Genomic DNA, 18,516 nt, shown 5'->3' with positions numbered 1-18,516 from the left:
CGGCGATCATACACACTTGTTTTGCTCCGTTTTTTAAATCACCCTAATAAAAAAAATCTAAAGATTATAATTATTGTAATAAGTGTCTGTATGAATAGTGAAGGAGTTTGTGGATACTGAGCCATGGGGAGCAGAAAAGAACTGTCAAAAAGACCTGTGTAACCAGGTAAAGAAACTATAAAGATATAAAAGGATATATATATACTATAAACTATAAAGATATCCAAAGCCTTGAAAATGCCGGTCGGTCCTGTTTAATCACTTATTACGAAGTGGAAAATTCATGGAATCTCTTGATACCAAGGTCAGGTGACCAAGAAAGATTTCACCACAACGGCCAAGAGAATTGATTAGGATGCAAATAAAAAGGGGTACAATACTCGAACAAAAAATGTGCCGCATGGTGGAGAAGCCTTTACTGCGCCAATGCCACAGAAGCTTGGTAACAATACGCCGGACAACACCTCACAGCTTCTGGCGTGCTGTAATTTGGAGTGATGAGACCAAAAGTAAGATACGACTTACCAGTAATACGGTTTTTAGGAATTCTCCATGAGAGAACCCTAGGAGATAACCTATTGGTCCTAGAAGGGACAGGAAAAACACAAGAGGTTAAAGGGGTACTCCACTGGCCAGCGTTTGGAAAATTTAGTTCTGAACACTGGGTGCACGCTGCGGGGGTCGGCGTGGCCGACCCCCACAGCTCGCACACAGTGTTCGGAACTAAATTTTCCGAATGCTGGCCAGTGGAGTATCCCTTTAACCGCTTCGAGAGTTCCTTTGAAAGGATTAGGGACTGGTGGTGTTAGGGTGGGCCTATACAATGTTCCGTCCAAAGGATTAGGGACTGGTGATGTTAGGATGGGCCTATAGCCTATAGAATGTTCCTTCCAAAGGATTAGGGACTGGTAGTGTTAGGGTGGGCCTATAGAATGTTCCGTCCAAAGGATTAGGGACTGGTAGTGTTAGGGTGGGCCTATAGAATGTTCCGTCCAAAGGATTAGGGACTGGTGATGTTAGGATGGGCCTATAGCCTATAGAATGTTTCTTCCAAAGGATTAGGGACTCGTCGCATTAGGATGGCCCCATAGCCTATAGAATGTTCCTTCCAAAGGATTAGGGACTGGTAGTGTTAGCCTATAGGACGTTCCCTCCAAAGGATTAGGAACTGGTGGTGTTAGGATGGGCCCATGGCCTATAGAACGTTCCTTCCAAAGGATTAGGGACTGGTAGTGTTAGGATGGGCCTATAGCCTATAGAATGTTCCTTCGGATGGGGGATAAGATGTTTATCGCTGGAGTACCCCTTTAACTCTTTTTCTGCAGAATGAGAAGATATCTGATGGACTGAGTTGGGAAATGTTCCCAGGAACACCAGACTCAATAAGATGGGGATAATCCAGATAGGGCACCATGTTTATGTCCTTCAGGTGAACATACGCAGGGGATATCCCAAATGGCGGACCTGAGAAAATGCTGATATCTGGGTCTGGGACGTATATTGTAGAAGGAATCATGGAGAGCTATTGTTGCAAACACAGCATTTATCGGGGGACGGGAGATTTTAGGCCACATATGGAGGATTGTGCCCAGTTTTGGGCTCCTGTATATAAGAAGAACATGGATGAACTGGATGTGACAAAGATATTAATGTTATGGGGGGGGGAAGGGGGGGTTAAAGGACCAAGACAAAGACATCTTAGGGGGATGTACGGACATATGAATGGACAGGACAGATATCGTTATAGGGATCTTTTTATACTTAGGCCAATAACCATGACAAGGGGGCGTCCTCTACGTCTAGAGGAAAGAAGGTTTCACCATCATCACAGACAGAGATTCTTTACTGTAAGAGCAGTGAGACAATGGAACTTTCTCCACATGATGTAGTGATGGAGGATTCTTTACTGTAAGAGCAGTGAGACAATGGAACTTTCTCCACATGATGTAGTGATGGAGGATTCTTTACTGTAAGAGCAGTGAGACTATGGAACTTTCTCCACATGATGTAGTGATGGAGGATTCTTTACTGTAAGAGCAGTGAGACTATGGAACTCTCTCCACATGATGTAGTGATGGAGGATTCTTTACTGTAAAAACAATGAGACTTTCAGACTTGCAGATCTTTCTGCCACATGATGTTGTGATGTCTGACTGAATAAATAAGTTCAAGGGGGGGGGCTGGATTTTTTTTATGGAAAAGCCGGTAATTCTATTTCCTCGACGTCACGACAGTGGACTCCTCCAGGAACAGGAAACCTAGAGTACAAAAAGTATGTACATCCCTCTCTGCCTCAGTGAATTACCGAGACACAGGAAGCATCCTACATAAGGTTACAAAAACAATACTATACACTTAACAAATATATGTGAACACAGCTCATGTACGGCGGCTTTCACACTATGAAAAGTACCCGTTATATAGCGGACGTTATTTTGTGACGTGCATGCACTATTTCTCCCGATACTATCTCCCATCCTAAAATAACATCTGTAATTAATAACGGGCGATAACCGGTTAAAACGTGTATTAGAAAAATCCCATAGACTATAATGGGATTTACTAACGTACGTTAGGGATTTTCTAATGGCCATTTTACCCCGCAATTTTATAATGGGCGTTATATAACGGATACTTTTCATAGTGTGAAAGCCGCCTAAGAAGAACAAGAAAAAAGGGTGGAAATAGGATGCGGTGCTGTCGTGACTACGAGGAAATAGAATAACCGGTGAGTACTTACCGGCTTTCTAGCCCGTCACGACCGCACCGCCAGAGAGAATACCAGAGAAGAACTAGGGAGGGACCACCGCCCAAAAGCCAAGGAGGATAGAGCCTATAATGCCGAAAAAAAGTATGTGGGGACGACCAAGTAGCCGCCCTACAGATCTGAGCAATAGACGCACCTCTTTTCTCTGCCCATGATGAGGCGACAGTTCTAGTAGGGTGGGCTCTCAGGTTGCCTGGAGGAGACAGACCTGCAGAGGAATAAGCTGCAACAATGGCCTCCCTAACCCATATACCAATACAGTGATCCCCCGACATACGATAATTTCAACATACGATGCTTTTTTTATGTCGGGGGCATCGCATAAACGGCTATCCGGCAGTGCTGCCGAATTGCTGTTTAAGGTGCCCCGTGTGGTCTGGTGATGGTCATTCACCTGTCCCCAATGTTCCAGACCGTCCTCTTCGGGCTCTGCTGCATCGCTGTCACTCTCCTTCGTCATCGCCGTGCACGCCGTCCCATCATCCAATACAAGCGGTGTGCGTAGCAACGTGATGATGGCGATGGAGAGCAAGGATCCAGGGCAACGGTGACAGTCTGGAGCAGCGAGGACACCCTGGGGACGTGATGACAGCGACGATCCAGGGCAGCAGTGATGGTCCAGACCCCCCCCCCCCCCCCCATGTCCAGACCAGCGATTTTTGGCGATTCCGGGTCATACGGAAGGGGGATCGGGGGTGTCCAAGACACCCACACCCCTGATCCCCCTGAAGGGATAGTGTGATAGCCTGGGGAATGTAGGGTATGGGGGTGTAGCTGTGCGGTTACTAAAGGGTGTTTGTTAACCCTTGCTATTCGTGACGTCAGGGTGGGGGGCTCCTCTGTAATGCTTGTCCTACCGCCACCCTTCCCAAGAGCGATAGGGAGGTAGATAATAATGGAATGTCCACAACCGGAGAGTTTTCTGAAACAGGTATAACTTTTACTGAAGATTTTATGCAAGCTTCACAACCGGAACAGTCTCTATACATACAACTGCTTTCTTGGAGATTGACAAAGGTTGGGACTTTAGCAATTTAGAGTCTTTAAGGTATTATGCGCTATTCCACTGGATTTAGGGGATTTAGTTGCGGTCCAGTAGTCACGCTAGCTTTAGCGGGGTAGTTTAGAACTCACGGTTTTAGTTCAGGCCGGTAGGTTTTCAGGACTAGCGTGTCTTTGCAAGTTGCGCAGATCTGTCCTGCTAGTCCGGCATCCACGAGAGCAGCAACCCAAGAGAGCGAAAATTGGCTACAGCTCTCTTATATGGGCAGGGGCTAGGATATTAACATGGTCACATGACCGAAGGTCCTACGAAGCCAAACAAGGTAAGTACTATACATTTTATTAGATATACATTATTACTAAATATATACATGTATAAACAGTACAGAATTAGAGTAGAGGAGAGGCGACTAGGGGCTGTCCCACCTAAGGGATCCTACCTGAGCGTAGTTACTCTGACTTTGGGGACCTCTACACTAGGTACGGTATGCAATACGGTATTGGGACACCACAAACCCCCTTACTTAAAATAAGTTGGCCTCGACGTATGTTCCCTAAGACAGAGGGACGAAGTAAAGGTTGGTTAATAACAATATAAAGCTACTTAACTTTCTTTTGAGGTACATACATTTACTTGGGGTAAACTCATGAACAGGATTGTTGGGTTCATGAATTTAGTAACAGGATGATATTATTCACATGAGATACATCCTACTTAACGGTTTTGAGGCTTACTAGACATTTTTGGAATCTCACTATACATTTTTGCCATGTTAGGTACCTGTTTAGTACACTGAAAACTTTACTGGCTTGCCTGAGGCTTTCTACCAATAAAACTGGCTACTAGGGTCCATTGGCTACACGCTCTTATCCCTAGAACACAACAGATAAACCTTACCTAGGTTACCTTTTCATTACCTGTATTATTCTTAGCTCGCAAGAGCACTTACTGGCCAGGCAGGGCATCTCGCACACGTAAGAGAAAAAAAAAAGTTAGTGTACATAACAGTGGCAGGAATTGGAAAATGACAAAGGCTACAATTCCTAGAACATTTATTTGAGTGTGAGATATTTTTGTTGTTTGTTTGGTGTACTAAGTTTAAGTGAGGTAAGTGAACTTAAGTGATTATTTTTGAGGTACTATGTGTGTAGTACTATGTGTAAGGTCAGTCTTGATACCGTAGAGGTAGTTTCCCTTGAGTGGACCTTTGAGAAAGTGTTAGTGATGGGTGATGGAACTGTTATTCTCAGAGGAGCCGAGAAAGCCACCTATTAGCAACTACTACAACACCTATTATTTACATTTTTCCCTTTTGGTGTACACGTGCAAAAAGCAGAATTTTTTTCAGTGTACAGTAACCATTTACATTTAGTTACATTTGAATAAACATTTATTAGACACTCCAACAGGGTTCAGGTGCATTCACCTGATAAGTGCAACTTTAGCAGAAAATATCATGTTACTATTGAGGTATATACACGTTAACAAGCGTGCAAGGATCAGCAGTCCACCTGCACTAAGAGTCCAGGTATCACGGCTACCAGCTCTAGCCGGACACACACTTACGATCTCCTACCACTAGGAGTCTCTTGGTCTAAGGACCAGGCACAAAAGCTTGACGGTTACGTTACAACTCGAACAGTCTTAGCATCGTCCTGCTAGGCACACTTCTTAACCATTGCAGAAAGTCAGTTAAGACAAAAAAAACTTTAAAGCAAGATAGGTGTTACAGCTCAGATGAAACTCTTGCGATGTCATCCTGCTCCTCGGCTTGAGCCTCTACCCCTCTCAGGATCATGAGCAGGCAAAAAGTTAATGTGGCTCTCCCACACCACAATAGTAAGGGTAGAGTGTGACACGGTAGGGTTGAGACTAACAATTGGTGCTGGTTGATTCGGCCCCACCTCCTCGCCGGGAGTGGGCCACAGCACTTTCATCGGTACCTGGTGGGCAGGCCAAACCTCTGCGCCGGGAGAAGGCCTAAGTACATTGATTGGTACCAGCTGGGTAGGCCAAACCTCCTTAATAGGAGTAGGCCTGGGTACTTTGCTGAAGGTTAAGGGAAGGGACTGCTGCTGTAGTAATTCCTCTTCGGGTTCGTAGGTGAAGGTATCAGGAGTAGGCCATTTCGGCCTCAGCTGGAAGGGATCCACCTCCCAATCAGTAGAAGGAAAGTACTTAAAAGGAAGCTGGGTTGGAGCTGCTGGTCTGGTGACTGTGGCAGCCCACTCTCCTCGCAGGCCCTGGACGGGTGTGTATTCTACTATCTCACCCACCTCCAGGGAATGGAACTTTTTCTCGATGTATGGCCTCTGTACAGCTCGCCGATTTACGAGGATGGTATAGCCTGTGGGGCAATCAATAAGGGTACCGTAACCTCTGAGACTGTTGCTCTGCGACATTCCAAGGGCTTCTCCCCTTCTCAGGGATGATCCCACATGCGTATGAAGAGTGGCTCCATCTCTTTGGTGTTCCCTTGGTAGCGGATCCTCTCCTCATGAGGCAGATGCACATGCTTGGGGGCATAAAGTTCTCTGTGTCGGGCCTTTAGCTTTTCCATCAAGTCGGCTATTTCGGCCTCCTGACGGGTCCTTTCCTGTTATGCCTTAGGAACCGGTGGAAGGGGTTTCCCAGGCAGGGGTTAAAGAACATCATGCATGTACTGGATGAATTCAGGTTCATCCCCAAAGATCCATTGTGGCAGTTTTGGTGAGCGCGGTCGTGCACTCTGAAAAGTGGACAGGGGTATTTCTGGCTCAGGGCTGGTGGAGGAAGAGAAGGCAGCCTCCGATGGAGTATTTACAGAGGATTCCTCTGTCGGGATCTCAGCCCACGAACCCCATGTCCGGTGGTGAGGGAACAGTCTCACAGCTGAAGGAGCTCCAGGTGTCCCTGCGGTGTCTCCTGGAGGATTTTCCAGCCAGCCGTCGTCATCATCGGGCGGTGGGGGAAGATTGCAGGCCCCCTCTTCATTCAATGACAACCACTGCAAACGGTCGGCAAGATCGTGGAACAGTTGGGCTGCGACCGCTGCAACTTTCTTTTGTTCCGGTGCCATCTTTGGGCGCACGCCATGTGGAACGCTGCTCTCCGCCATGTCTGTACCTTCCGGCTCTCCCTTGAGCAGACTGAAGAGGTCGCTGTGCAGGGCTCCTTTTATATTGGGCTTCTCCAAAATGGCTGCCGGCCGGAAGGACGTCATCGGTGCAGCCCCGACTTCCGGTCCCCCCGGAAACAACAACTGCGAATTTAAGTTCCCTTTCGACTGCGATATGTTCACTTGAGGGTGGCGCAGCGCAGGCTTTCTTTGCGCGCTTTTCAGGCAGCGGGTTAATTAAATTGACACAGCAAGACTCATTGATACCAATGAACTCCCCCAGCTTGCAGGAACTTCAATTGAAATCCACAGACATAATTCCAGCACCCACCACTTTATAGGTGGGTGACATAATAATTATTTTATTTTAATTTTTAATAATTTTATACCAATCACATTAACCACGCAATTGCATCTTTTGCAGAGCACTTTATATTCTATATTCAATAATTACTATTCATTTACATCTTTTATATTCTGTCACTTTATTAAGCGCCAGCACTTTATATTTATTTATTTATACTAGGTGGGTAAAACCACTAATCATATAGGTATACAGGACCCTATATTGTGCACGGCAGCTACTCATCATTACATCATATATATTGCGCTTGTATTATTTCCTATATATAATTTTTCATTTGCACAGCCCACTGTTCCAAACACCAGTGGGGTGTAAATACTCACTGCACCCCTTATTAAATTCTGTGAGCGGTGCAGTTTCCAAAATGGGGTCACATGTGGGGGGGGTCCACTGTTCTGGCCCCATGGGGGCTTTGTAAACGCACATGGCCCCTGAATTCTATTCCAACCAAATACTCTCTCCAAAATCCCATTGTCGCTCCTTCCCTTCTGATCCCTCTACTGCGCCCGCAGAGCACTTTACCTCCACATATGAGATATTTCCTTACTCGAGAGATATGGGATTACAAATTTTGGGGGACATTTTCACCCCTTGTAAAAACAAAAAAATTGAGGTATCCTCAGCATTTTAGTAAAAAAAAAAACACCTGTGGGGTGTTAAGGTTCACTGTACCCCTTGTTACGTTCCTTGAGGGGTGTAGTTTCCCAAATAGTATACCATATGTTTTTTTTTTTTTTTTTTTTTTTTTTGCTGTTCTGGCACCATAGGGGCTTCCTAAATGCAACATGCCCCCCAAAAACCATTTCAGAAAAACTCACTCTCCAAAATCCCATTGTCGCTCCTTCCCTTCTGAGCCCTCTACTGCGCCCGCAGAACACTTTACATAGACATATGAGGTATATCCTTACTCAAGAGAAATTGGGTTACATATTTTGGGGGCTTTTTCTCCTTTTACCCCTTGTAAAAATAAAAAATATGGGTCTACAATAATATGTTAGTGTAAAAAAGGAAGATTTTGAATTTGCACCTCCACTTTGCTGCTATTCCTGTGAAACACCTAAAGGGTTAACAAACTTTCTGAATGTCATTTTGAATACGTTGAGGGGTGTAGTTTTTATAATGGGTCCATTATGGGGTATTTCTAACATAATGACCTTCAAATTCACTTCAAAACTGAACTGGTCCCTGAAAAATTCAGATTTTGAAATTAACTTGAAAAATTGGAAAATTGCTGCTGAATATGAAGCCCTCTGATGTCTCCAAAAGTAAAAACATCTCAACTTTATGATGGAAACACAAAGTAGACATATTGTATTTGTGAATCAATATATCATTTATTTGGAATATCCATTTTCCTTATAAGTAGAGAGCTTCAAAGTTAGGAAAATGCAACATTTTTTAATTTTTCATTACATTTTGGAATTTTTCACCAAGAAATGATACAAGTATGGACAAAAAATTACCACTAACATAAAGTAGAATATGTCACGAAAAAACAGTCTTGGCATCAAATTCATAAGTACAAGCATCGCAGAGTTATTAATGCTTAAAGTGACAGTGGTCAGGGGGGCGTGGCCTGGATGGAGAGCTGAGCGGTCGCACTCTGCAGTGCTCTCGCTAGCCTAGCTCCTTTTACCCTGTTCTGTGGCCCCGACTCACCATTGCGGGTCCGGTGCTGGAGAGTGCTGAGGTACCTGGCGGAGACCCTGGAGGGTGATTGGGAGAAGAGCAGAGTGCTGAGGTACCTGGCGGAGACCCTGGAGGGTGATTGGGAGGAGAGCAGAGTGCTGAGGTACCTGGCGGAGATCCTGGGTGACCAGAGCGGGCTGGTCACAGGCCCTGGTCGGGTTCCTGGTGCTGGGAGTACGGCGGCCATTGCTCCTGCTTCGTGGGCGTGGCCTCGTGGTTGCTGTGGTGACTCCCACGGCCTGGACTCCGTGGAACGAGGGCTCTGGCTGCAGTGAGGGGGATGAAGGCTCCGAGTCATTTCTCTGGCCCTGCTTCAGTGCTCCCCTCTGATACCTGCATTGTGAAACTGCTGGGACTTGTGGTGCTTGCCTGCATTACTATAGTGCTGCTCTTCTACATCTCATCTCAGGACTTGGTGAGCTGCTGGGACTTGTGGTGCTTACCTGCATTACCATAGTGCTTCTCTTCTACATCTCATCTCAGGACTTGGTGAGCTGCTGGGACTTGTGGTCCTTGCCTGCTTACTATAGTGCTTCTCTTCTACATCTCATCTCAGGACTGGGTGATCTGCTGGGACTCGTAGTGCTTGTTATTGATTCAGTTCCTGAGGCCTGTTGTGGTGCCGCCCTTCTGCATCTCATACCCAGACAGTAGACGCTGTTGGAGCCGGTGGGGCTGACTGACCCGGTGCCTGTGCCTGACACTGCTACTGCTGTCCTCTACTCCCTGTCTCCTGCTGGGACTTGTGATGCGGTGCTTCTACTTACCTCTGGACTGTTCTACGTACCAAGCATTGCAAACATGGGTGGTCCGCGAGGCAAGTCCAAGAAGTCTAAACATGCTGCTGAGGCTCACCGGCAATCTTCTGAGGATGAGACGCACTCTCAGGCGAGCGGACGCTCCAGAGGGGACTCATGTCTTACCACACCTTTGGCTTCTAGGGTCTCTGCTCGCGCTGCCAATGCCCTTAGTCAATTTTCTAGACCTCCGGAGGTGTTGGGTCGGGAGTCATCTGAACCGACCCCTTCGCTGTTTGCTGCCTCTCCTAGCCCCGAGCGGCGCTGCTCACCGCAACATGCTATGTGTCCTGTGGCCTCGGTGGATCAGAAGTTTACGGAGTTTCTTGCAGCCTTTACCTCCTGACAAACTCTGATGATCTCCAAAGTGGATGAGCTGCGCCAGGAGTTCGTGATCCTTCGTCATGAGACACAAAAAATATGCGAACGTACAGAGGAGGTGGAACGTAGGGTTTCTACCATTGAGGATACCCTTCATCCCCTGCTGGAACAGATAGCTTCTCTACAGCGTCAAGTAAAAACTGTGCTGGATCGTGCTGAGGACATGGAAAATCGGCTTAGGCGCAATAATATTCGCCTGGTGGGACCTTGTGGCGTTTCTGGAGTCGTGGGTGAAGGAGATCCTGCCAGCTGACACTTTCTCACCATACTTCACTGTGGAGAGGGCACACAGGGTGCCGGGCAGGCCCCCTCCTCCTGGAGCTTCTCCATTGCCATAGCATAGCGTTGATCAGTGTTATCTGTACTTGATTGCTTAAGCCTGGATCTCAGGCTTGGAGCAACCAAATGCAGATCGGACAGCGTGGAGTCTCCCGATTTACTCTCAGCTGTTCTGGATGCCAAGGCGGGCACGAACAGCTCCGCTGAGCTAACCGGCAGCATATTCTCCCATTTTAGATGCCACAATCAACTTTGATCGCGGCGTCTAAAGGGTTAATACCATATTAACCGCGGATGAAGCGCGCTCAGCTTCTGAGCGCACTTCACAGATTGGGAGCCGGTCACGGGCGTAAATATACGTCCATGGTCGTTAAGGTGTTAAAAAACATCCTATAGGGGGGCGTGGCTTGCCGCAGCCGAAGATGGCCGTCTGATCTGGGAGCTCCGCACCCCGTGGCCTTCTAATTTGCTGTATTAGCCACCCAACGCGCTTCCACTCATGAGGAGAGGTGCCCGCAGGCGTAAGAGGACCCCGCAGACCGGACCCGCACCTTTATCTGCCGCCAGCGGGATCGCCCATCCCCTGCCTCAGCCCTGGCCTCCCCGCCGCCTTCCCCTGCACCTGTGCGTGCGCTGTGCTCCCGTTCAGCGGGAGCTGCAGTGATCCGCCGTGCTGAGGTTAGTGCCCCAGCCCAAAACGGACCCCCCCAGGACACTGGAGCACCTCACCTTACAGTTTCCCTCAGCGGTCCCCGGACCTGTGCTCTTCTTTGTCCTGTAGCTGAGCTGGCAGCACGAGTGGCTGTGCAACCACAGCAGGATCCAGACTTCTCCTCCTCCCTAACATCCTGTGCCCTGCTCCCAGGTCCTCCATACTCCGGGCCCCTTGCAGGAACATTCTATAGAGAGGAGCCCCTCCTCAGTCATAAGGGGGCTCTCCACTTAGCTTCTGCTGACTACACATTGCTCAGCCTCCCCCTCCTGTGCTTGTAGGATTGAAGACCCCACGGTTTGGCCTGCTGCACCCACCCAGTCAGCATCTGTAGAGGATAGCGGGTCACCTGTGGCCCCTGCAGAGATGTCTACCTTCTCTCCTGTACCACAGACTCCTGGCCTCACACCAACCCTCAGGGGGAGCCCCTGGGGTGGTACCCCTATTGGGCCCCTCCTCGGCCCTTGGATCGCCAGGGTCACCTCGCATGGCGGTGGGCCCCCTGGACTGGGATAATGGCTCTGATATTGCTTGTTCTGGCATCCCTGCCTCTGCCCCTTTAACTATGGACTTCAGTCAGCTTCTCTCTCATCTCCCCTCTAAGGCAGATTTCAAGGCACTGATTACTGAAGTTAAAGAAGCCTGTAGGGTGGAGATTGCCGTGATGCGTAAGGATCTTCAGCATGTCTCTAGCAGGGTGGATGATTTGGAGGGGGCTCACGATTCCACCAGATCCTACATAGCACAGCTCCAGGGGTCAGCGTAATAACATTCAAGTTCGGGGGCTCCCGGAAGCTACGCAGGCTGAAGACCTCCACATTACCTTGGAGGCTATATTCAACATGATTTTGGAGGAACCCCCATCCCACATAATTAAATTGGATCAAGCTCATCGAGCCCTACGACCTCGCCCGACTGGAGGCCCACCTAGAGATGTCATATGCTGTGTGACGGATTTTCAGCTGAAAGAGAGGATCATGGCTAAGTCACGCTCTCTCAAGGACTTTGATGGCGCACCTATCCAGCTGTACCAAGATCTCTCATGGATCACACTGTGCAAACTGAGGTTGCTGCAGCCTCTCTTATCTATTCTGCGTTCTGCACAGATACAGTATAGGTGGGCCTTCCCGTTCGCCTTACAGGCTAAGAAAGATGGACGCTCTGCAGTGCTGCGGTCCTTTGTGGACTTGGCAGACTTTTGTACTACTTTGGACATACTGGTCCCCCAACTCCAGGACTGGGGCCTGATTTCCTCGCCTCCTCCCCTGCCACTGGTGTGGCATCCAGTGCGTACGAGGCACCAAAGAAGTGGTCGACTGGCTCCTCAAGTTGTTTCTCCGGGTCCTGCAGCTGACCCCCCCTGAGCATATTTGGGACTTCAGAGTTGTTGTTGTCTCGGGACTGCGGATACTTGCGCTGTTCATTTCTCCTCATGATTGCTATCTTTTTGCCCTAGCCTTAATGTCTTTTTGTGTTATGCTGCACGTTCTTACTGGGGCTGCTGTAGTTGGGTTAACCTTACCATGGCCTTCGGGTGGGACCGCTCCTCTGTTGGTGATTCCTTTGGTGCGTTCTTCCACTGACCCCCTCTGAGGCCATGGTACCTAATACTGAGTTACGAATTTACTATATTTGGTTGAATTGTATTGCCGCACTGGCCTTTCCTCTGGCATCTCTGCCATTGGTTTATTTAGAATTTTGTTTGTTGAGTCTCCCTATCCTGCTGTTCCTGTTTGTATGTCCTGTGCGTCTTCCCCATGTTTTCTCCTACCCTTGTTGCTCTTGCTCCTTCTCTTTCCCTTTTTCTTTTCTAGGTCTACAGCAAGTCGGTGGTGTGCTCTCATCTTATCTTGGCCGCCCTATGATGCTCCGGCAACTTTGGGTGAGTACTTTGTTACACAGCAGTTCCACACCACTACACTACCTCATGGCTAAGCCTCCTTGAACGTGAACGGTTTAAACACCTCCACTAACCGGCGACTGCTGCAGAGGGAACTTGTGGCCTTAAAGGCTGATGTTGTTTACCTTCAGGAGACGCATTTTGACAAGATGGGCTCCTTTCACTTTCTCACGCACCTATACCCATATACTTAGCTTCCTCAGACAGAAAAGTGGCAGGGGTAGCAATCCTGATCTCTAGGTCCTGCCCTGTCCAGGTCTCCTCCTCCTACATTGACCCGTCTAGTCGGTTTGTGATCTTGCATGGGACCTTGGGGGGTAAACAGCTACTTCTTTGTAACGTGTACGCCCCTAACACCACCCAGATTCCGTTTTTTGCGTTGGGTTCTGGTGCGTCTCCATACTTACCCTCCTGCGGCCTGGCTTCTGGGTGGAGATTTTACCTTGTTTTTTTCTCCCACTACGGACCATCATTCGCTCATGGGCTCCCTACCGTCCCCTTCCCAACTACGCTTATCTACGTTTTTCGGCAACTGATTCGTTCAACTGGGCTCTATGATTTGTGGCGTATTAACCATCCTTCGGACCGCTCTTTTTCTTTTTATTCCCATCCTCACAAGCTTCACACCCGTATTGACTATTTTTTCCAGAATCTCCCTCTTGGACGCATGCTCTTCTCTGCCTCCTTGGAACCTATCTCTTGGTCTGTCCTGGTTTCCTTCTCCTCGTTTGCCTCTCCTGTACATCGCTGTCACTGGCGTCTTAATGACTCCTTACTCAAATCCCTTCCTTCTCGGGACTTGATCTTGACGAGCATTACTGACTATTTCGCTGATAATGAGGGCTCTGTGTCCTCCCCGGCCATCTTGTGGGAAGCTCATAAGGCAGTGATCAGAGGCCATTGCCATTGTCTAGATTGAAACGTGATGCTTTAGCTCGCTCCCGAGAACTGAAGGCTGAGATTTCTACCCTCTCTAATCGGTGCTGAGGCGTTTGGTGGCTGCACGGTCGAAATTAGGGGACTTGGCCCTCCATAAAGTGGAAAGGCAATATGCCAAGCAGCGTTTTATGAAAAAGGCGACAAAGCACACACAATGCTCGCTCGACGCCTACGTGACCATGCAGCGGCTCAGACCCCCTCTGCCCTGAGAGACTCAACAGGCACCCTTCATTATCATCCTGATTCTATTTCCTGCCTATTCCAGGAAAATTTCTCTAAACTGTTTTCTCTTCCTTCTCAACTTCCTGTGGACCCAGGGGAGAGGGCCAGGGCACTGGACTCCCTTCTTTCTAAGTGCAACTTACCAGTTCTCTCGGCGGTTGACCGGGAATCTCTTAAAGCTCCTGTCACCACTGAGGAATTGACTGAAATATGGGTCGCTCCCCCGGGCCTGATGGATTCACATATCTATACTACAAAACCTATTCTTCTTCCTAGGCTACTCTCTCTGTTCCATTCCTTTTTGAGTGGCGATGGTATCTCGCAGTCCTTCCTGCACTCCTTGATCACACTACTCCCTAAGCCCGGAAAAGACCCTCACGATTGCTCCAGCTACAGGCCTATAGCCCTTTTAAATTCCGACCTGAAATTGTTCTCTAAAGTGTTGGCTTCCCGCCTCTGTGCATTTATGCCTACCCTTGTACACAAGGATCAGGTCGGTTTTATCCCTTGTAGACAGGGCGGGGATAATACGAGAAGGGTTGTGGACCTCATAGAACTTGTCAACAGGAGATCTGAGCTTGATTCTGAGCTTAGATGCTGAGAAGGCCTTTGATAGGCTGGGATGGCCGTTTATGTTTGCCACTCTTTCTAAATTTGGGATTCATGGAAATTTTCTCACGCCACTGCGGGGTCTCTATGCCACTCCTACTGCTTCCCTCAAACTCCTGACTGCTTCATCCTCGCCTATCACTATCCATAACGGTACTAGGCATGGTTGTCCGCTGTCCCCCCTGATCTTTGCACTATGCATAGAGCCGTTGGCCGCTTTGATCCGGGGGGACCCAGACATCTCTGAGGTGTCCCTACATGATAGAACCTTCAAGATCTGCCTCTTTGCGGACGATGTACTGCTCACACTTACTAATCCTCTCATGTCTTTACCCTCCCTGTATAAACTTCTACATATATATGGTCTGGTTTCGGGTTATAAAGTCAACCTCTCCAAGTCTGAGGCTATGCTTCTTAATCTTCCTTCTCCTGTCGTAGCACTCCTTCTGGCCAACTATTCTTTCCGATGGTCCCCTACGGCTATACGATACTTGGGGGTTTCACTGTCTCCTAGCTATTCCTCTTTATACTCTGTCAACTTTCCCTCCCTTTTCCGAGAGCTGCGTACACTGTTGGATAAATGGCGATCTCTGTACATTTTGTTTTTCGGTCGTATTGCGGCTGTCAAGATGACCATCCTCCCGAAGCTGCTCTATTTTTTTTTAACATTGCCGGTACGAGTCCCCCTGGCTGCATTGCGCTTGTTTCAATCGGCTATTTTTCGGTTCATCTGGGACACGAAGAGACATCGACTCCCCATATCAGTAATGATGGCGAGTCGACTCTCTGGGGGTTTGGGAGTGCCGGATGTAACAAAATATTATTGGGCAGCCCATTTGCGCCACTTGGCGGCATGGTCCTCCTATCATGCATATAGTAAGTGGATGGAGCTGGAAAAACTCTGGTTGGCACCCATTCACCCTAACTCCTTCCTATGGTCCCTACCCCATGTTTCTTCAGCTAGTCCTTTACTGGGCCCTATGTCATTTTCTAAATATGTTTGGACTTATTGTTCGCGCCGGTTCAGTTCTTCGAGCGGATGGTTGAGCGATGGGAGATCCCCCCCTCTACCCAGCTTCGACACTACTTATCCTCGAGGAGGGGGACATTGACTGTGTCACTCCCATCAAGCTTTGAGAGGCTGTGTAGGAGTGGGCCTCAGACGAAGGTACTACTCTCAAGCAATTATGCCCTACTCATTTCCCCCCTGGATGACACCCCTCCATCTCACTGATATATGGCTCGATGGGAAGAAGCTCTTGCAACCACTATTACGGTCCCCCAATGGAGGGTTATCTGGGAGCGGGCCTCTATCTGTACTGCTTACAAAGAGACGCAATATAAAATGTTAATGGGTTGGTACCACACCCCTGTCTTGCTCAATAAACTGAATCCTGATATCCCCCCCACAGTGTTAAAGATGTGGTGTTGGGTGATGTCTTTCACATCTTCTGGTCTTGTCCGCTAATAAGCCAGTATTGGGGGGTGGTCCAGAGGTCCTGGTTCCTCTTGACCCCTTAGTTTACTTGTCACACCTGTCAACTAGGGCCTTGGTAGCCAAGACTCTCATTGCTAAACATTGGAAACAGACTCTACCCCCATCTGATGAGCTGATAGCCAGGGTGAGGGAGATCCATTCCCTGGAGTCTCTTACGGCCTCCTTAAATAATTCCGTCCAGCAATTCTTCTCGGTGTGGGACCCATGGGACAGATTTACAGTTAGGCAACCCCCTTGACTCCCGCTTACCTGATTTGACCTCCTTCTTATTACTTTTTCCTACTGTTCCTTTCTTTCTTAATCTCTTTTCTGTTTCTCTTCCCCCTTTGTGTTTCCCGTGTTTGTACCCCAATTATATGTTGTCCTTACTCACGGACACTGCTATCTACTCATGGTGTAATACGCTGTGCTTAGAGCTGGATTTGACTGATCTGGTTGAATGCCAGACTAAATTGTTCTCTTGTTAATTCTTGATGTTGTTTTATTTTTTTAATTGTTGTTTTTGCTGCTTCTCTTACCTTTTGGGGATATATTCCCCCTGACGATTGATGTTTGTGTGATTTTTTCTTGTCAAAAATTCAATAAAAATTTACAGTTGAAAAAAAAAAACCATCCTATAAAAAAAACTACTTTTTTTAAAGGTGCATATGGCCCAAATTAAGTCCCATCCACTAAATGTTCTTTCTGTTATAGTTATGGACTTAAAACGATAACGAATGAGACCAGACGGATTTTTTACCATCAATTTTAATCCGATTCTAAGGTAAAAAAAAAAGGCAATTCTGGGATTTATAAGACGTTTTTAAGATGTTTTATGTAAATAATAATGAACAGCCCAAAATACTCCTTGTTCACATTACATCACAATAGATATTGGGTAAATATAATTTGGGTCTAATTCCACCTAAAAAAAATATATTAACTTCTTGCTTGGCCGTATGATGTCTGTAAATAACCGGATGTGCCCAAAATATTTCCTCTAATAGCGTTTCTCACATCTCAAACAAGAACATGGTTTATTCTATTTGCTTTCCTTATGAAACATTTACCACATACACCATCAAAATGGCAGCTACCTTGTATGATTTCTCTCATGTCTAACACAAGTTGATCTATCTGAAAAACATTTCCCACATTCTGCACATGAATATGGCTTCTCTCCTGTGTGGACTCTCTCATGTGAAACAAGATGTGACTTTCTTGAAAAACTTTTCCCACATTCCGAACATGAATACGGCTTAGCTCCTGTGTGCCATTTTTCATGTCTAATATGATCTGATTTACTTGTGAAACATTTCCCACATTCTAAACATGAATATGGCTTCACTCCGGTGTGGAGTCTTTCATGCGTAGTAAGGCTTGATTTATAATTAAAACATTTCCCACATTCTGAACACGTATATGCCTTTTCTTCTGTGTGAATTCTCTTATGTGAGACAAGATTGCATTTCTTAACGAAAAATTTCCCACATTCTGAACATGAATACGGCTTCTCTCTAGTATGACTTCTCTCATGAATAACAAGGTGGGATTTACGTATAAAACATTTTCTACATTCCGAACATGAATGCGGTTTCTCTCCTGTGTGACTTCTCATATGTCTGGCATGAGTCGATTTATCTGAAAAAAAATGTCCACATTCTGAACATTGATATGGCTTCTCTCTTGTATGACTTCTCTCATGTATAACAAGGTGCGATTTACGGATAAAACATTTCCCACATTCCGAACATGAATGCGGCTTCTCTCCTGTGTGACTTTTCATATGTATGGCATGAGTTGATTTATCTGAAAAAAAAATGTCCACATTCTGAACATGGATATGGCTTCTCCCCTGTATGACTTCTGGCATGTGAAACAAGATGGGATTTATTTAAGAAACATTTCCCACATTCTGAACATGAAAACAGTTTCTCTCCTGTGTGAATTCTCCTGTGTATAAGATTAGAAACAAAGATGCATGAAGGGGCATGTTCACCGTGGTCGAAAGTCTGATTGTATGGAGCGGAGATCAGTCCGTGCGCAAAGAGAGCTGGGGTTCCGGACAGGAGATTGCAGGGATCCTAGTGATCAGACAAGTATCCCCTACTCTGTGGATAGGGGATAAAATGTTATGGATCAGAGTTCCCCTTTAAAAAGGGGTACTCCACTGCTCAGCGTTTGGAACAAACTGTTCCGAACGCTGGAGCCGGGAGCTCGTGATGTCATAACCCCGCCCCCTCATGCCGTCACGCTCTGCCCCCTCAATACAAGTCTATG

At 47.2% G+C, this 18,516-nt stretch overlaps 2 protein-coding genes across 2 annotated transcripts in view; one reads left to right on the top strand and one right to left on the bottom strand.

Annotated features, from left to right (window-relative positions):
- The window catches only part of LOC130282733 (oocyte zinc finger protein XlCOF22-like), a 178,002-nt gene that overhangs the window by 13,914 nt on the left and 145,572 nt on the right, over positions 1-18,516 (top strand). The window lies entirely within an intron of this gene.
- Positions 17,055-18,491, bottom strand: LOC130288761 (gastrula zinc finger protein XlCGF71.1-like). The gene has a single exon (XM_056537461.1). The coding sequence runs from the start codon at positions 18,107-18,109 to the stop codon at positions 17,330-17,332; it is 780 nt and encodes a 259-aa protein (XP_056393436.1). The 5' UTR covers positions 18,110-18,491; the 3' UTR covers positions 17,055-17,329.

Source organism: Hyla sarda, chromosome 1 (genome assembly GCF_029499605.1).
Source record: "Hyla sarda isolate aHylSar1 chromosome 1, aHylSar1.hap1, whole genome shotgun sequence".
NCBI lineage: Eukaryota > Metazoa > Chordata > Amphibia > Anura > Hylidae > Hyla > Hyla sarda.
This window is presented reverse-complemented; position numbering and strand designations above follow the sequence as displayed.

Excerpts from the sequence above, each read along its gene's own strand:
- LOC130288761 (XM_056537461.1), bottom strand. The coding sequence starts at position 18,109 with ATGCCAGAAGTCATACAGGGGAGAAGCCATATCCATGTTCAGAATGTG.